At 35.1% G+C, this 17,425-nt stretch overlaps 2 protein-coding genes across 3 annotated transcripts in view; one reads left to right on the top strand and one right to left on the bottom strand.

Annotated features, from left to right (window-relative positions):
* Positions 1–3,248, bottom strand: part of LOC306882768 (signal-induced proliferation-associated 1-like protein 2) — a 156,953-nt gene extending 153,705 nt beyond the window's left edge. For both annotated transcript variants that reach the window (XM_079437641.1, XM_079437642.1), the window contains exon 1: positions 3,097–3,248. The gene's annotated coding sequence lies outside the window, so the exon portion shown is untranslated. The remainder of the gene's footprint in view (positions 1–3,096) is intronic.
* A 964-nt stretch (positions 3,249–4,212) lies between these two features.
* On the top strand, positions 4,213–7,866 carry LOC306882271 (microtubule-associated protein 10-like). Its single transcript, XM_079436785.1, has 2 exons — positions 4,213–5,225; positions 5,840–7,866. Exons 1-2 carry the CDS (start codon positions 4,325–4,327, stop codon positions 7,315–7,317), a joined length of 2,379 nt encoding a protein of 792 aa, XP_079292911.1. The 5' UTR covers positions 4,213–4,324; the 3' UTR covers positions 7,318–7,866.
* Positions 7,867–17,425: the final 9,559 nt, after the last annotated feature.

Below are 17,425 nucleotides of genomic sequence, written 5' to 3'. Positions count from 1 at the left end.
CATACTGAGCATCAATGGTTTGTATAAATCACTATAAGCATTAATAATAGTGACTATTGCCTTGGGAAAGGCCATTTTTGATGGACTCCATTAGATGTTGAATGAGTTGCCAGTAAACATGAAGAGCAGATGGCCTCTACTAATCCATTTCATTTGGAGTCCATCTCATCTCTTCTGGTTAAACATGAAACATCCTTGTAATATCACGCAATGAGGGTGATAACAGCGATAAACAGTTGTCTTGGCATCCTTTGGTCCTGATTGCCACGTCTCAAGATATTCTATTCCTATCCGACGGATTAGATGCACAACTAAGATTCATATGTTTGTTGTCTCAGAACCCTATCCTATTCAATCAGACTGGTGCTACAGTAGATCAAAACACGTTTCCATATCCGACACACTAAAACAATGCAAATAAACCATAAAAACGCTTACTAACTTGGTGCACATTAAACAAAGAGTTCCTGCTCGATGTGAGAGTAGCGAGCAGCTGTCCACCTGTCCTGACAGATGTTATTTTCAAGAGAGGACTCCAAAACGAGCTTTAATTTCCTGTCATTATGTTATGAAAGCATTCAGCAGTGCAACGCAAGATAAACATCCGTCTGCAGTCACTGTGCCATCTAAACCCAGCGATGGGAAGACAAACTTCTCGTTTCTCTCAGAGGAATGTAAGGAAACAACGAGGAAACTGAAACATACCAATAACAATGAAAATGCACAACTTACTTAAGACAAGGCACCTTTATATATAGCATTTTACACAATACAGATTGTTTCGAAGCTGCTTTACAGTAATAAACAGTAACATATTGTTAATGTTGAAAAATTGCATCAATCATGTTGCATCAATTTTAAAGCGCTTTGAATTTCAGCAACAAAGCAGCTCTACAGAAGACAACAGTGTCATTATTTAGATTCAGAATTGTGATTCGTTGTTGATTCAATTCAGTTCAATGAGTGTCAACGTTGTCAATTGCTGCCTACAACAAGAGTCTATTAAGAGACTTTTTAAAATGCACACTGTCTAATACCATAGTCTTTAAGCTTGTCAATATTCTTGAGAAACAAAACTATAGATCTCACTTCACCACAATGTGGCAGTGGCATCTTTGTAGTTTGTTTAACTTCTACCAAATGACAAATCAATTAGCGCTGTAGAGTTTGATTGGATGAACGGCCTTTGATGTCAACAACAACAGATCTGGGATTCAATAAATCTATTTATGCATGCATGACTAGACGGTTAGCTGCTGTGTGTTATTTGCATTTAATGTCGGCATTAAATCAAAATGCATCCTTATCTATTTTCTAAATGCATGTTGATCTTATTGTGAACTTATTTTCTGTGCATAAGCACGTATTTCACGTTTTTTAAATGCAATGCTCATTTCTTAAAATCCAATTAACAACCGATAGATTGAACCCAGACCAACATTTTTAGTTTTTCAGAAATCCATTTCATTCGGACATGCGTCACAATACAGAACAAAATATCTGTCGCTACTTCCGTTTCATCACAACTATAACAATGCATTTTTCCCACCATCTGCAACACTTTTTGGGGAAATAAACATATGGATAGTGCACAATATAGTTGTCTCTATATATTAGGCCTAAACTAGACTAGGAGAAACTATTTTAATAGCACACTTCACCTTGAAGAACAATGCACTTCTGAGTCTACAAAGTATAAAGGCTTTCCAGGTGGTTTCATCCTCAGAGACGGGGGTGCAATTTTGTTAACCAGCACGAAAGAACCGAACATCAGAAGGATTTTCTCCTGTCCGTGTCCCTGACGTATTACTGATACGGCTATAAAGAAATGGCTTTTTTAACCTTGACACAAGGACTTGGCTTGTCTAATCAAACGTGCAATTACCTGGCCATAATCTGATACAGGCTGGCCGTTCAGAAGACAGAGAAAACACTCATACTGAAGTGACAAAGCATAAAGATGCTTGCATTAATATCTACACAGTTAACACAGACACTAAAGCACTTATGATGTCTTTGTTTAGAGCAGAATAAAGAGTGATCACTCATTATTAACTATAAAGCAGCACAGGCAGTTCATTCCCTTACAAAAAAGTGCAATGGCATCAGATATGGTATTTTAATATACACTATGTTACTGAATGATTTCCACATTCATATGCCATGGTATTTACAAGGTATGTTTAAAGTATACCATGAAATTACCATGGTACAAGACATGTCCAAAAACAAACATGTTAGTGTTGTTAGTGTTATCTGTGGTTTCCACAAAAGAAAAGGACAGAAAATGTGATAAACCAAAGCCTAGAGTACAGATTATACTTAAAAATATACTTAAATATTGTTGTAAATAAATTATCATCACATATAAAGAAATAATCTGATGTGTCACTCAAGCATCAGTAAACATAGTAAATAAAAATTCACATTTCAATATGTCTACCATATAAACTGCATGTTATTGTGGTATAGTTTCAGATGACCAAACTCTTGCAAAGACTAATGGACTGGAAACTTGTGTATGGATAATCACTATAATAGAGCATTTGACAATAGCACTGATCCAAAAGAACATTCAAGAGCCCTCTAGTGGATATCTGACAGCCTGTGTTCAAAATCAACTTTATCTTGACTGCCACAGTCCCTGGGCTACATTTGAACCTGATAACTCCAGAGATAGGTACAAATCACATCATAAATACAATACAGATACAAAGTGCATGCGTCATGAGTCTGTGTGATATGTTCATCTGAGTTCTCAGTATTGTTTCAAGGACACACATACACAACAATAACAGTGAGAACTCAGGTAATGATTTTTCACACACCTCCAAAACAAAAGGACTTCCTCAATAATTAGTAAGCTGTCAAACAGACATCATATTTGGGCATCATTTGCGTTGACAACAAGGAACGCGCCCAAACCTGCTGCACGCTCATTAGGTCACAACCCAAGGGTTTACATTACTAAACCTGACGCGTCTTTACTAAACTAAAAGAAACTCACTGCAGCTATTGTTACAAAAATCGCAACACTGTAACAACCATAGACTGTCTGCCTGATAGTGGGCTACTTTTCAAAAAAGTCAACCTTACCTTCAGCATTCAGAGTACAAGAAACTCCCATAATGTGCAGAGGAACATCAGTCTCGTTCCTTTAAAATACAGAGCCGGTGAATGACCATATTCCACAGAAACACTGATGTTCTCAGAGCAGCTGGTATCTTCACCCTCCACTCACTCAAGCCAAATACTGGCGTTTGTTCGGATCACATGAAGCCGGTCTGTGGCTCCGCCCACCGCGGCAGATGATTGGTTGAGCTGTTGCCAAACTCCGCCCACGCACTTGTTCACAGGGAGGGCAGGAATATATATAAACAGCAGTAAATAGACAAAGGTATTTCTGAAAACTTCATAATTTTCACATCAGGTCATTTAAGTTGAGATTGTTTGGTCTTTGGGTATTTAAGGTTGAAATATTCTTGGATGTCAATGAAAAGCAACTATGATCTGAATCTGGAGTAATAGTGGCCCCAACTGGAAGACAGAGGAAACCCTTTTTTGAAATAAACCAAATTGAGTGTGCTTTAATTACATATCTAAAACTATTTAGTGAAGTTAACTTATTGACAGTTTTTTTTGTTGTTTGTTTTGCAAAAAAATAAATAAATAAAAAATAATAAACGACGAAGCATTTAATTAAAAAGTAAAAACACATTACACTGGCCACTGGTTCATGTGTACCTGCGCAATACTTATTACTAATAATAATTTTAAAAAGGAAAAATAATATTGAGGTATTTATAAAAAATATATATTCTGTTTGGATGTTATGTTATTTGCGTTTCTATTGTGCTGCTTTGTCAACTGGAATTTCCAAAGAGGGATCAATAATTATTTTTGTTTTTATCGTTATTATTATTATTATTATTTAACAACCACAGAATAACATTAGGAGAATGTTCCATTCTTTAGCAACAAGTGTACATGGTTAAAATTATGCAAATCATACAATAAGAAAATAACAATTTAAATGTATCAGAGTATAATAATAAAAAATAAAAAAATAGCTCCACTTAGTAATAATATATACGCTTTATTAGCATTATACTTCTAAACAAAACACTTGACTACAATATAATCATTTATGTAAAGGACAACTAATAAACTACATTTCCCAGTAACCCTCGGCGTCCGTGACGTATCAAATCTGCGACGATGTCGTTGCTAGGCGATGCGACGCTCTCAAACACCCGCTTCCGAGTTCAGTTTAATCTCCGTTGCGTTTAACATATAATGAACCTTTAAAAATGAGTATTTATATATGAAAGCGTTTTGTTTTACTCTCACGCCAAAGAACATGTCTTCAACGCAAGAAACTCTCTTCTCACTGGAGCTGGTGATCGATTACGTTCGCTTTGACGGTTCACGCGGTAATGTTTTGGATCCTGCGGTGGCTGTTCGCTTCTTAGATTTCCCCACACTGCTGATATCCCAATCAAAACAAGAGGATCTCCCATCTAAAGCAGATCTAAGCCTATCACCTGAGGCTATATCTCAACCAGAGGATGGAGAGCATCTCAAGTATTCCTTCCATAAAGGCAAATCGTGTCTTTTTAAAATCAGTTTGCATTCGCTACACACTCATCTCATGAACACCCCTCTCTATGCAATGGTGTTGGATGTAAAAGATGAGATTCCTAAACTTATAGGAAGCTCGTTGATTTCGCTCGCTAAAGTGACGGAGAAAATCAAGGGTATTGGCAACCCATCGGCTTATGGAGAGAGACTGACCACCCCAATATACAGTCTAATGGGCAGAAGCATAGGTGTTATTTCTCTGGCTTATAACATTGTAAGTCTAGGAGCTCATTTAATTCCTCACATCCCAGAAAATAGAGTCTATGAAGTCGGTGTGGCCCGTGGAAAAGGAGGACAAGACTCCTCAGTGCATGCCAGATGTCCTGAAAAAGATGAGATGCCACCAAAAGTACCTGAGGACCATCCTGGGAATGTCCTTTTACAACAAATAAGCCTGGATGGACGATCTGCTGATATTATGATATCAGAAGCAAAGCAGCCAGGGGTTCCAGCTTTTACTCAAACTGAGACAACAGAGAAAAAACAGAGAATCTCATGGTGTGAAGATGCACAGGAATACACCACATTCTGCCCTCCACCTCTGGTTTACAGCTCCAGCGTGAAGAACCGACAGGAGAGTAAAAGTAGGATGTTAATAATGATCGCACGCAATCTACTACATGCCTTGTCATTTGGTTGATATACGTTTTTAGCAAGTAAAAGGCCTTCAGCTCGTCTTTTTGTGGTCAAATCTTTACTGATTTTTATAAAGTAAACAAGAATAACTTGTACATTGTTAGTAATATTTCAAAATGAACATTTACTGAACTAAAGCAACTTAGGTTTACTTGATTATCCAGACATTATCTTATGAAATCATATTCAAATATGATCATCGGGATTCTGAGGAACATCTATTTGTTCATCTCTCAATCATCATTGTATTATATATTTTGATCATGTAAATATCATCTTACTAACACAATATTGAAGATATAGAGTAATGACATTTTATGTAAAGTAGTCTGTTACGCTGTTATAAAGATCTCATTCATTTACATTACAAGCAACAGAATTTCATCTTTTTGGCTATAAAAATATCAGCATCTGCACCAAATTTCATATTTTTGCTCAGCTGTTTTTTTCCTCCATATTTTCACCATATAAAATAAAGCCTGATGTATCAAATACGATACTCAACAAAAACACATATGCAAACTGTTTCATTTAAAAAAATAACTATTATTTCCTATTTCAGGGTTTATGGGTTTACTTGCCGAAATGGAGAGCCTTAATATTGAGGATCCAGAAGATGGAAATAATGAAGTAGAATCATCTGACATGCGTGATTTTGCAGAGATGATGGCTGTAAAGGCGGACAGATCGATTAAGTTAACTTCAACTCCAAGGTTGGAGCATAAAGAGACGGACTCAGCTCCATTTGGGGATGTTATCAGACAGTTACCACTTCTGAACGCTTTACTAGTTGAGCTCTCACAGCTGAACGGCCAGACGGCGCAGCAGCAGCAGCCCTTATCGGTTCATCCTAACCTTGCGTGGCTGTACACATCAGCACAGGAACCGTCAGGAGCAAAACCCAACGCTGAGAATCAGAAAACAAGTCCTAAACAGAGACTTGAGCAATGCAAGATGAAAGCATTAAAGAGTGCAACTGGTGCGAAGAGAAACAAAGAAAAGCTGCAACCTAAGAAGATGCTTAAATACGGCTTGACAAACACTTTTCGTCTCAGACTCAAACTGGTCAAACAAGGTACCAAACGACACGAATGCATCGAATACCAAAATGCAAAACAGGACCGGCCATCATCATCTAACCATAAACGTGTTCGTAAGGCAGCTAGCAGAGGTGTTCGTTTAGATGAAACTGTTGAAACATTAATTAGCAGTTTTGATATGCACCCAACACCAATTCAAACTCCATCAAAATCACAAACTAGACCAAGTATTGGAAAGCATATCACAAAGGCACCAAACGAGGAAAGTCATTTGACTGAGAAAGACAAAAAGGCTCAAATCCATATTCCAAGTCAGGATTCAGACCGCAGTGACCAGCATTCAGCTTCATCTATTCATGATACAAATCTTGGCTTCCAGGGAGGAGATAGTAGAGCAAGCAGCCATCCTTGCAGGACAAGCTTGAGTAACGGCTTCTACGGACAAGAAGAGTATCAGGACGACTTCACAAGCCTAAACACAACCGAGGGATACTCACCCGACCCGTTCAGCAGTCCAGAACCAAGCAGACGTAAACGAAACAGCAGTTCCAGCTCTTCAAGTTCCTCTCATCCAAGCAAAGGTCTGCCTGTTCCTGTCAAAGCAGAGAACTCTCCACAGCGTGCTCTCAAAAACACACACGTCATCCGACCACGTCTTCAGACCTCCGCTCTGAGTCTGTCTTCAGATGAGGATGAGTTTGAGTCTGAACGTCACAGGCCTGGATCGCAGAACGCTGGACAAAAGACTCCATCTGTGCGCAGGACATTTGGAAAATCGGAGAGCTTTGACAGTGACCCTGGTGATAAGGCCATGACATTTAGCCGGGTGTCAGAGGACTCAGATTTAGCGGCTAATAACCCGGTGCTAAAGTCCATTTCATCTTCAGAGCAGACGGACGCTGATGAGGAACAGGATGAACTGGGCTCTCTGGGACTGGACAATAATTACCATCACATTTCAGATCTGGTGATCAACAAACTTCCAGGATATACGCTGTGATTAGGCAATAACAGTGAAAATGAGTTTACACCAGAAACCAACAAACATCTGATTTATTAGTCAATATGAATATGTTTTTATTTACTAAATTGTTGCATAGAACTGCATTCATCAGCAAGCAGTTATTTATGTATTCATTCTGTTTTAACAAATGCAGCTTTTGATATGATGACAAGTATTTAAGAGATTTTATTATTAATGCATCTATTTCAGAATTTGTGAAACAGCAAATAAAAAAATATTTGTTACAGCAATAAACAAAGTTGTTTCCAAATCACAGGCTTAAATCCATTGATAAATGATTACTGAATTACTGATTAAATGGGAATGTGGGTTGTATTGAATTAATATTTGTAAATGAGAAGCTTCATGCTTTTCTGACAAAAAAACACCCTGTATATACACTTAAATCTTTAAACATAACAGTAATGTTGTTTTAACAAATATACATTATATACACATATATAATAAAAGCTATTTGTTACCGTTTTTATTCATCTTTGTTAACTTTATTTAATAAAAGTACAACTGTTTATTGTTTGTTCAAGTTAGAAAATTCTATTTTTATTTTTTCATTTATATTGCATTTTACATATTGGCACACCACCTCCACAATATTTCTTTAATATTAAATTATTTCTTAATTCAAGTTAAACAGTAATGCTGTTTTTTTGTTTTGTTTTCCAGTAATGCATTTTGGGGTTTTTCTACTAAAAAAGCTGCAGATAATCAGAAACGACTGTACATTAATACAATTTTAAGTCCTATAGAACTATTTGACAACATATAATTTACTATTTCTCCTTTTCTGTTAGCCTACACTTCTTTGAGAATAAATAATTTGAGAGTAAAATAAAGCGTGTATTCATTTAAAACAAAAACAGCACATTAGTTAATATTCCTTGTGAGAAATGAATACATCCTTGTGCAATTAACTAACTGAAGTTGCACAAGATCCATTTTTCCTCATTTATAAACTTTTGAATCCTGAGATGCGTTACTTCCTCTGCGCTTGCAGTGTACATGTTTGGGATCCTGAGCTGAACTAAAGCAGCAGGAATCATCTGTAAATGATGAAGCAAAATGAAACAGTAGTCAATCAGACACAGCAATAATTTCTCAAATATTTATTACAATATGATAAATTGAACATTCACTTCAATGCTACGAGAGACTGGATGCTTTCAACTGATTTCCTATTGAACTGAACTGCAGCTCAAACTATTTCAAATCTAGTGAATTAAGCTACAAACTCCATCATAAAGCACAATGTTTCCATCTAACATGTATTTTGAGCTGCAGCTCGTCATGTTTATGGAGTGTTTTACTAGTTAGCAGTAAACTAGTAGTAGTTTTTTTTACAGTACACAAAATATTATCACCAATATTATTAAATATTAATTAAATAATATAAATTAAAATGTATCAAATATTAGTTCAACTTTTAATAAGTAGGATATCAGTAGTACTAAAATAACACAGCTTTGAAACTCAAAAAAAAAAAAACACTCCAATAATCTTTGTTCTATTTAGAACTTTGAAAAACTAACTACAGGGAAAGTCTCTGGCCTGACTTTGAAAAACACAAAAGATGATATTTAGCAGAATTTTCATGATGAATCTTTGAAAGCCTCAAAAACCATACAAAAAGTTTAAAGCTTGAGAAAAAAAAACAGGATAAATGTGGCTTTATGTGAGGAAATGTAAGTTATTATTCACTGGAAATGTTGCATGATAGGAAAGTTTTGCAACTCTTCAGTTTATGAGTCAGTCTTGTTCAGGTTTTGAACTTTCATATCTTCACCACTATTTATTTATTTATTTATTTAGTCATTTAGCAGACGCTTTTATCCAAAGCGACTTACAAATGAGGACATAAGAAGCAATCAAAACCAACAAAAGAGCAACAACGTGCAAGTGCTATTACAAGTCTTGGTTAGCCTAACGCAGTACAGATAATTATTATTATTATTGTTGTTATTTTTTAATAAAAAGACATAGATAAAATACAATTAGAATAGATAGTGCTAGAGTTAGAGGGTCAAGTAAAGATGGAACAGATGAGTTTTTAGCCGTTTCTTGAAGATGGGTAAGGATTCGGCTGCTCGGATCGAGTTGGGCAGGTCATTCCACCAGATGGGAACAGTTAATGAAAAAGTCCTTGAAAGTGTTTTTCTGTGTTTTTGGGATGGTACAATAATTCGTTGTTCACTTGAAGAACGCAAGCTTCTAGAGGGCACATAAGTCTGAAGTAAAGAATTTAGGTAAAGGGGTGCAGAGCCAGTGGTGGTTCTGTAGGCAAACATTAATGCCTTGAATTTAATGCGAGCAGCTATTGGTACCATAATAAGCAGACACACATTTAATCTCTTTGTGACCCAGAGTCATGCATTCCTGCTCGATGCATTGAATGTGTCTGCTGCCTTCATCATCATCTTTTTCCTGGTTAGCGTAGGATGCGCTATGTGCGAGACCTTAGTATCAGAGATTCTATCATTTTTATTAGTAATTTGAATTAGTTTTTATTTTCATTTTATTTCCATTTTTTAGTAATTTTGTCATGTTTTGTAATTTTTTAAGTCTATATGTGTTTTGTTTGTTTGTTTTTCAATTTAGTTATGTTAGTGCTTCAAGAGAAACTGTATTAAAATGAGAAATGTTACCTGGCTACTAGAAATAAAATTAGCTTTTTTACTTGATTTGTACCTATTAACAGAGAAAAATATACTTTATACCAGAACCACACAGGGTTTAGGGTTTTATATATTTATTTTAGCTTCAGTTTACTTATTTTAAGAAAATTTTATCTGGCAACTAGCTAAAATAAAAAAATTTTAATAATACTTTTTTTTTTCTCTTTTTTTTTTTTTTATTAACAAGCAAAAACATATACCAGAACCACACAGGATTTAAGTTTTTGATATATTTATTATTTAATTTCAGTTAACTTTTGTTTTATATTACGTAACAGAGATATTTTGTAATTTTTTTGTTTCTGTTTTTAAAAATGTCTATATATTTTTCATTCATTTTTAATTTTAGTTATGTTAGTACATCAAAACTAAATGAAAATTAGAAATGTTACCTGGCAACTAGCTGAAATAAGTTTTTTAAATTGATTTTAAATTATTAAAAAACAAAAACATATACCAGAACCACACATGGTTTAGGTTTTTTAGAAATTTTATTTAATTTCAGTTAACTTTTATTTTTATTTTAAGTAATACAGATGTTTTGTTATTTGTCTTTTTAATGTATATATATATTGTTTATTCATTTTAATGTATTTTTTAGTTATGTTAATACATCCAGTTAAACTAAATGAAAATTAGAAATGTTACCGGACAACTAGCTGAAATAAGTTTAAGTTTTTTTTTTTAGTTTAGTTCTAGTTTTAGTTCTAGTCCTGATGCACTTAATGCAATCTTTGGAGAAGTTATCAACAGCAAGAAACTACACGACTAAGGCAATAGTTCATGTCAATGATGCCAAACACCAGTTCCAGTCTGATGCATATTAAGGCACCAATCTCGAATATGCAGATGTATGAATGAGATTTGGGAGCTGTGAAGATTATCAGTTATGATCACATTAAAGGTTTTTGGTCATTTTTAGAGCTTAGCAGCCACAGGTCACGGTTGATGTTCAGTGAAAGAAAGAAAATGATAGGGTTTGGAACAACATGAGGGTTATTAAATGAACATTTCCTTGAAGACGTGTTCCACATCATGTTTCTTGCTGAGTTTTGAGTTTGATTATGGAACAGATGCGGGAGGGAAGCAAGAGGCTGTTTGTCATCGATGAGATCGGAAAGATGGAGCTGTTCAGCCAAGCGTTTATCCGTGCGGTGAGACAGACGCTGGACACCTCCAGCTGCTCCATCCTGGGCACCATCCCTGTTCCTAAAGGAAAACCTCTCACGCTGGTGGAGGAAGTGCGCAGCCGACAGGATGTCAAGATATTTATGGTAAAAACTTGTTTTACATCACTCAAGCTTTCCAAGCAAACTTCCTTCTCGCCTTTCATTTGCATGCGGCAGAGAGATGCCGCAGATCATTCACTAGATGCTAAAGAAATACTTTGTTCTTGTCCTTTTCCTATTTCAAAGAGTTTATATGACCCTATGATACTAAATGTAGGCCTAAATACAAGATTTATTTGAATTGCATATAAAAACTTCCATGCATTTTAACATAAACTAATAAACTTAATGTGGTGCATTTTTGTCAGTCCAACATAATTAAAACTTAAAAAATTAAAACCAGTCAGAATTTCATAATTGTTAATTAAATAATTGAGCATTGCTTGTTCCACAGCTAGCAGTATCTTAACAATATTCATACTTTTGAACTGAATAAACTGAATTGTTTGTTATAATTACACTGTTCATACAATCAGTCAAACCTGGAAACCTTCAAATAATCAAACAAACCTGGAAATATAGAGGAATATTGAAATTGTCTCTTTTTTTTTTAAATGGTCATTTCTAAACTACCAGGCTTGGAAATAAAACATACAATTTCTGGAATGAACTGAATTTTTTTTTTATCTTTTGCTAAAGAAATGTAATTGTTTTCACACCAAAGTGCTGATTCTAAACTATTTGAATTAATGCATCTAGAAAATTATTATTTAAATAAAATCAAACAGATGCAATAAACTGTCAAGATTTTTTTTGAGTACACAAATCTGACTCGTTTCATTTATGCATGACCGACACATATACATCACTTAGGTTTATTAGCTTGTTACTGTGCAATTCAGAATGGATGGAAATTTTACATGCAATTCAAATACATAATTCTCAAATTTAGACCTAAATATTTTTTTAAATCAAGGCTCATTTTCATCACCAGAAGTGCATAGTTTCCCAAAAGATATCTGATGCATGCTAGACTTCTACACAGAGGAAAGTGGAAGTGTGGCTTCATTTTGAGCATTCATCCGTGAGTCACACAGGACGTGTGTCTAGACCAGCATATGATGAATCCAGACATATGGAAACATTCGCTGTGTGCTTTACATGTGTTTGTGCTGCTGATATGACAGATTCCTGTGCATTGCTTATTGTTTGGTCTGTATGGAATCTGAGCCCACATCAACAGAAGCTGCACAGAATTCAAACTCGCTAAATTCTGTGCATTCCAGCACTTAATCAGTGTTCTGAGCAGCAAGAGATTAGACTTAAAACATATAAACAATATCATTTTATAATGCTGTAAGCTACGAATATATAATAAGGAGCTCAGTTACATCTATTCTGCAAAATTCAACAGACAATCAGTGCAGAAAACTTTATAAGGACACAGATTCCCTGTTCTGTGATTATATATGATCAAAACAATAGTTTGAATTTCATCATCATTCAACTTCATTGTTGCCATGTTTCAGGTTTACTTTCATGCAAATATAGTTTCTACAGTCATGGAAAACCTGCAAATATCAGGGAATTTTTAGTGTCTTTTGTTTTTAAATGCCATGTTTTAAAAAAGTAAAAAAATAAATTCATGACATTTTTTTACTTGTATTTTTTAAATAGTCTTTTTAAAAGTCATTTTATATTATTTAATAATTGTCAGTTTTAAATAGTAATTTTTACAAATTGTCATTTAAAAAAAGTTTATTTTTATTTTTTATTTTTTAAATTGCTTTGGGAAAGGTTTGTGCCAATACAGTTTCTACAGTCATGGAAAACCTGGAAATATTTGGGTGTTTTGTTGAAGAAAAAAAAGTTTATTTATTTAACATTTTTAAACAAACATTTGTTAAAATTGTCATTTAATAGTTTGTTTTTTAATAATAGCCCGCTGCTCTTCACACTGCTGACCCACGACTGCACTGCCAAGTTCAGCTCCAACCACACCATCAAGTTTGCTGATGACACAACAGTGGTAGGTCTCATCAGCAACAACGATGAAACACACTACAGAGAGGAAGTGGTACAGCTGGCTGAATGGTGTGGCACTAACAATCTGTCCCTCAATGTGGAGAAGACAAAGGAGGTTGTGATGGACTTCAGAAGAAACTCCGTTGACCACCCCCCACTGACCATCGACAGCTCGACTGTGGAGAGAATCAGCAGCACTAAATTCCTTGGGGTGCACACAGAGGATGTCACCTGGACCACCAACACCATGTCACTCTCCAAAAAGGCACAACAGCGCCTACACTTTCTCCACCGGCTGAAAAGAGCAAGTCTCCCTCCACCCATCCTCACCACATTCTACAGAGCCACCATTGAGAGTGTGCTGACCAGCTGCATCACTGTCTGGTACGGGAACTGCAGTGCTGCTGACCGCAAGACCCTCCAGCGGACAGTGAACACAGCTGCAAAGATCATCGGTGCCCCTCTCCCCTCCATCCTGGACATTTTCCTTACACGATGCTCCAGCAAAACCAACATCATCGGAAGGACTCCACCCATCCCTCCCACAGTCTCTTCCTGCTCCTACCATCAGGAAGATGGTACCGGAGCATCAGAAGCCGCTCCGCCAGACTGCTCAACAGCTTTTTCCCCCAGGCTGTGAGAGCCCTGAACTCAAACCACCCCGCCCCCCTCTGAAACCTCATGCAAACCCCTACCTGCTGAAACATGGAGGGATATGTGGGGACATTTCGTTGCACTGTATGTCCCCACATGTAGCGGAATGACAATAAAGCTCGACTTGACTTGATCCACTATTCGTTTCACTTTTATAATACTTTTTCTTGACAAAAAAGTACAATAAATGCGTATTCTAAGTTACATATGTCATTATTCACTGAATATGCATAATAAATGCATGCATAATAAATTTGAGAACTAAAATTTTTGACAGAATAACAACTTAAATATTGTCTCTTCTTTCACAAAGTTAAAAAGGACTAAAGAATATCCACTATTATTGTGTTTTGTGTGTTTTTTTTTTTTTAGCGACAATCATTGCTTTCAAACAGCAATTCTGTCTGTTTAAAGGGGCAGTTCACCTAAAAATTAGAATTCTGTCATCATTTACTCACCCTCAAGTTGTTCCAAACCTGTATTAAGGCAAGGCAAGTTTAACCTGTATTAGTTTCTTCTGTTAACCACAAAAGAAGATATTTTGAAAAATGTTGGTGACTAAACGGTTGCCGGTAGCCATTGACTTCTATAGTATTTTTTTTTTCATACTATGGAAGTCAATGGCTACCAGCAACTGTTTTAAAATTAGACATTTTAAAACAAGAACAATATGGTGAGTAAATGATGTAATTTTCTGTTTTTAATTAATATAAAACATTAATTTAACAAAAAAATAAAAATGCCATTAATGCATGCAATATTATTTAAAACAAACTGCAAAAAAAATGAGTTGTTCGTCATGATTTCACATGGTCAGTGCAATGCTATTAATTAACCCAACCACAACAACTGTGTTTATAATGTCTGATCTCATTTCAATCATTTTTAAAACTAGAATTCAATAGAACCCAAAACATTCTTTACGAAATACTGATATCAATACATGTAATTTTATTAGAGAATGCAAAAAAATTAAGTTCACAGTTGACTGATGCTATTATTCCAACCACCACAGCGGTGTTTGCACTTTATAATGTCTGATCTCACTTTAACATTTTAAGCACTACATTTAAAAAAAAATATATGTATGTAGAGCCAGTTAAATCTATAGTGTTATTGAGCAACATTCACTATGAGGATTATGCTCTTTTGTAAAATCAAATAAAAAAATTTATCTCTCTTCCATTCAAGGCCGGACTTACCATTGGGCTTGAGTGGGCTCGAGCCCATGGGCCCCGCCCAATAGGGGGCCCCGCCCGCCCGCCCGCTTCTGTTAATTTGATTTGTTTATTTTTCAATTAAGGTTCGTTTATTGGTCTGGCATTGGTGATAACGATGCGTTGGCTTTACGCTGATTGGTTATTGGTGATAACGAAGCGTTGGCTTTACACTGTTGTACCTAGCGGCCGCATTGATCAGTATAATGGCGGACAAGCGGTATCGGAGAGGCGCGCTTAAAAGAAAACTAAAAAAATGAAAGACAGCGACGTGAAAATGCAGAGGTATGGACAAATATATGTATTGTGTGTTACAACTGTGAGACTCATTTTGCCTTTTTATGAGGAAACTTGGCTTGATTTTCTCACAAATGCGACCGGCTGATTTTCTCACACGTGCAATTGAGCAACTTTCTTTTCCAAAAACAGCAGATGGCGCTGTTGGCCAATTTACGTTAGTCTCCCAAGACCTAAAACACCTCTTTACCTTTTCAGACCAATATGAGTGGGAACAGGTGAGTTTCTGTCTTACTAGATCTATAATTAACCATTTAGATGTTTTCACAAAGCGACCCTACTACAGTGTCAGTGAAATTCACAACAAGTCTGTAAAGTTGTTAACATGATTGATCAGTTAAAAAAATCAGAGGTGACCTGGCTAAACATTTAACTAGGCTGTCTTTCCCTATAAAAACGGATCCATTCTCCGTACCTCTTATCCTTTGTTGGATTGTGGGATATAGAATATATATATATATATATATATATATATATATATATATATATATATATAGATACAATTGTACAACATTCAAAACAATGCAGGGGTATAATAATATATCGTGTCACAAGATATTGTAATACTAAAATGCAAATGTATAGTGGATAGAGACAATATTGTGTACCAAAAATGAAAGCATTTTGAATTTTATTTTTACGTTAGGTCAAGTAAGATTTATTGTCTGTCTTCTACAGTATATATGTTGAAACATCGCCTACAGTGGAGAAAAATGCTGTAGGCTACCTCTGCAGTACAAGTTTAAACCAGTATAAAACTACACATAGACAACCTACTGAAAGGAGTAGGCTAATCTAATTATACAAATACACTACTAAAATCAAACTAGTTTAAGTTCAGGTGAGCTTTATTGTGATTCAGCTATATAAATGTACCAAAATATAATCTAAACATTAATATCCCTTACGAAAATTAACCATGGTTTTACTAAATAAATACCATGGTATTTGTAGTAAAGCTGCCTATATTGAAATGGTAACCTGCAAAAAAAAAACATGGTTACCACACTTTTACAATTGTAAAAACAATTTTAATTTTCATAAGGCATATCATAGTTTATCATATTTATGTTTATATATAGTAATATACATGCCTTGTACAACATTTAAAACTAAAAGTGGCCTGTAAGGAGATATTTCATATTTCAACCAATATACCTAACCAGCAGATTTTAGTCTGACAATAGCCTGTTTGGAAAAATTCAACTAAAATTATGTAGCTTTTTATATATGGCCGAGCAACATTTTAACTCGTGAAGTTAAGAATAAAAGGCTACCATCAGGAATTATATTAGTGGCTCTTTAAAATGCAAACGTTGGTCATCTGAGTCACTCCTAGAAGAGTCCTCGCTGTCCAGAGTGTGTCTTCACCCGTGTAGCACGCTGTTTATTAAACCACTGTTTATTAAAATGCTGAATTTAGTATTATATCAGCGTGATCCTATCACTCGATCCTTCTCCCCAATTGACAGGACAAGAGTGACACCAGAAGATAAATATTTATAATTTTGCTTAGCTAAAAAATAGGTAATTATTTTAGACAAATGAGTTGCATCATTTAAAAAAAACTGTTTTAGATATTGCACTAAATGTGATTTTGTTTTCATTTTTTTATTAATAATAAAATAATATTTTATACCTCTTGGGTGATATTACTATATCTGATACTAAATTAAATTGTCTAAGCTTTCATTTTTAGTACACAATATTGTTGTGTATATCTATTATACATTTGCATCGTTTTGAATGTTGTACAATTGTATATATATATATATATATATATATATATATATATATATATATATGTATATTCTATATCCCACAATCCAACAAAGGATAAGAGGTACGGAGAATGGATCCGTTTTTATAGGGAAAGACAGCCTAGTTAAATGTTTAGCCAGGTCACCTCTGATTTTTTTAACTGATCAATCATGTTAACAACTTTACAGACTTGTTGTGAATTTCACTGACACTGTAGTAGGGTCGCTTTGTGAAAACATCTAAATGGTTAATTATAGATCTAGTAAGACAGAAACTCACCTGTTCCCACTCA

The sequence above is a fragment of the Barbus barbus genome (assembly GCF_936440315.1).
Source record: "Barbus barbus genome assembly, chromosome: 16".
NCBI lineage: Eukaryota > Metazoa > Chordata > Actinopteri > Cypriniformes > Cyprinidae > Barbus > Barbus barbus.
This window is presented reverse-complemented; position numbering and strand designations above follow the sequence as displayed.

Excerpts from the sequence above, each read along its gene's own strand:
- LOC306882271 (XM_079436785.1), top strand. The coding sequence starts at position 4,325 with ATGAAAGCGTTTTGTTTTACTCTCACGCCAAAGAACATGTCTTCAACG. Across the intron at positions 5,226-5,839 it reads GAACCGACAGGAGAGTAAAA|GGTTTATGGGTTTACTTGCC; the intron begins GTAGGATGTTAA and ends TTCCTATTTCAG.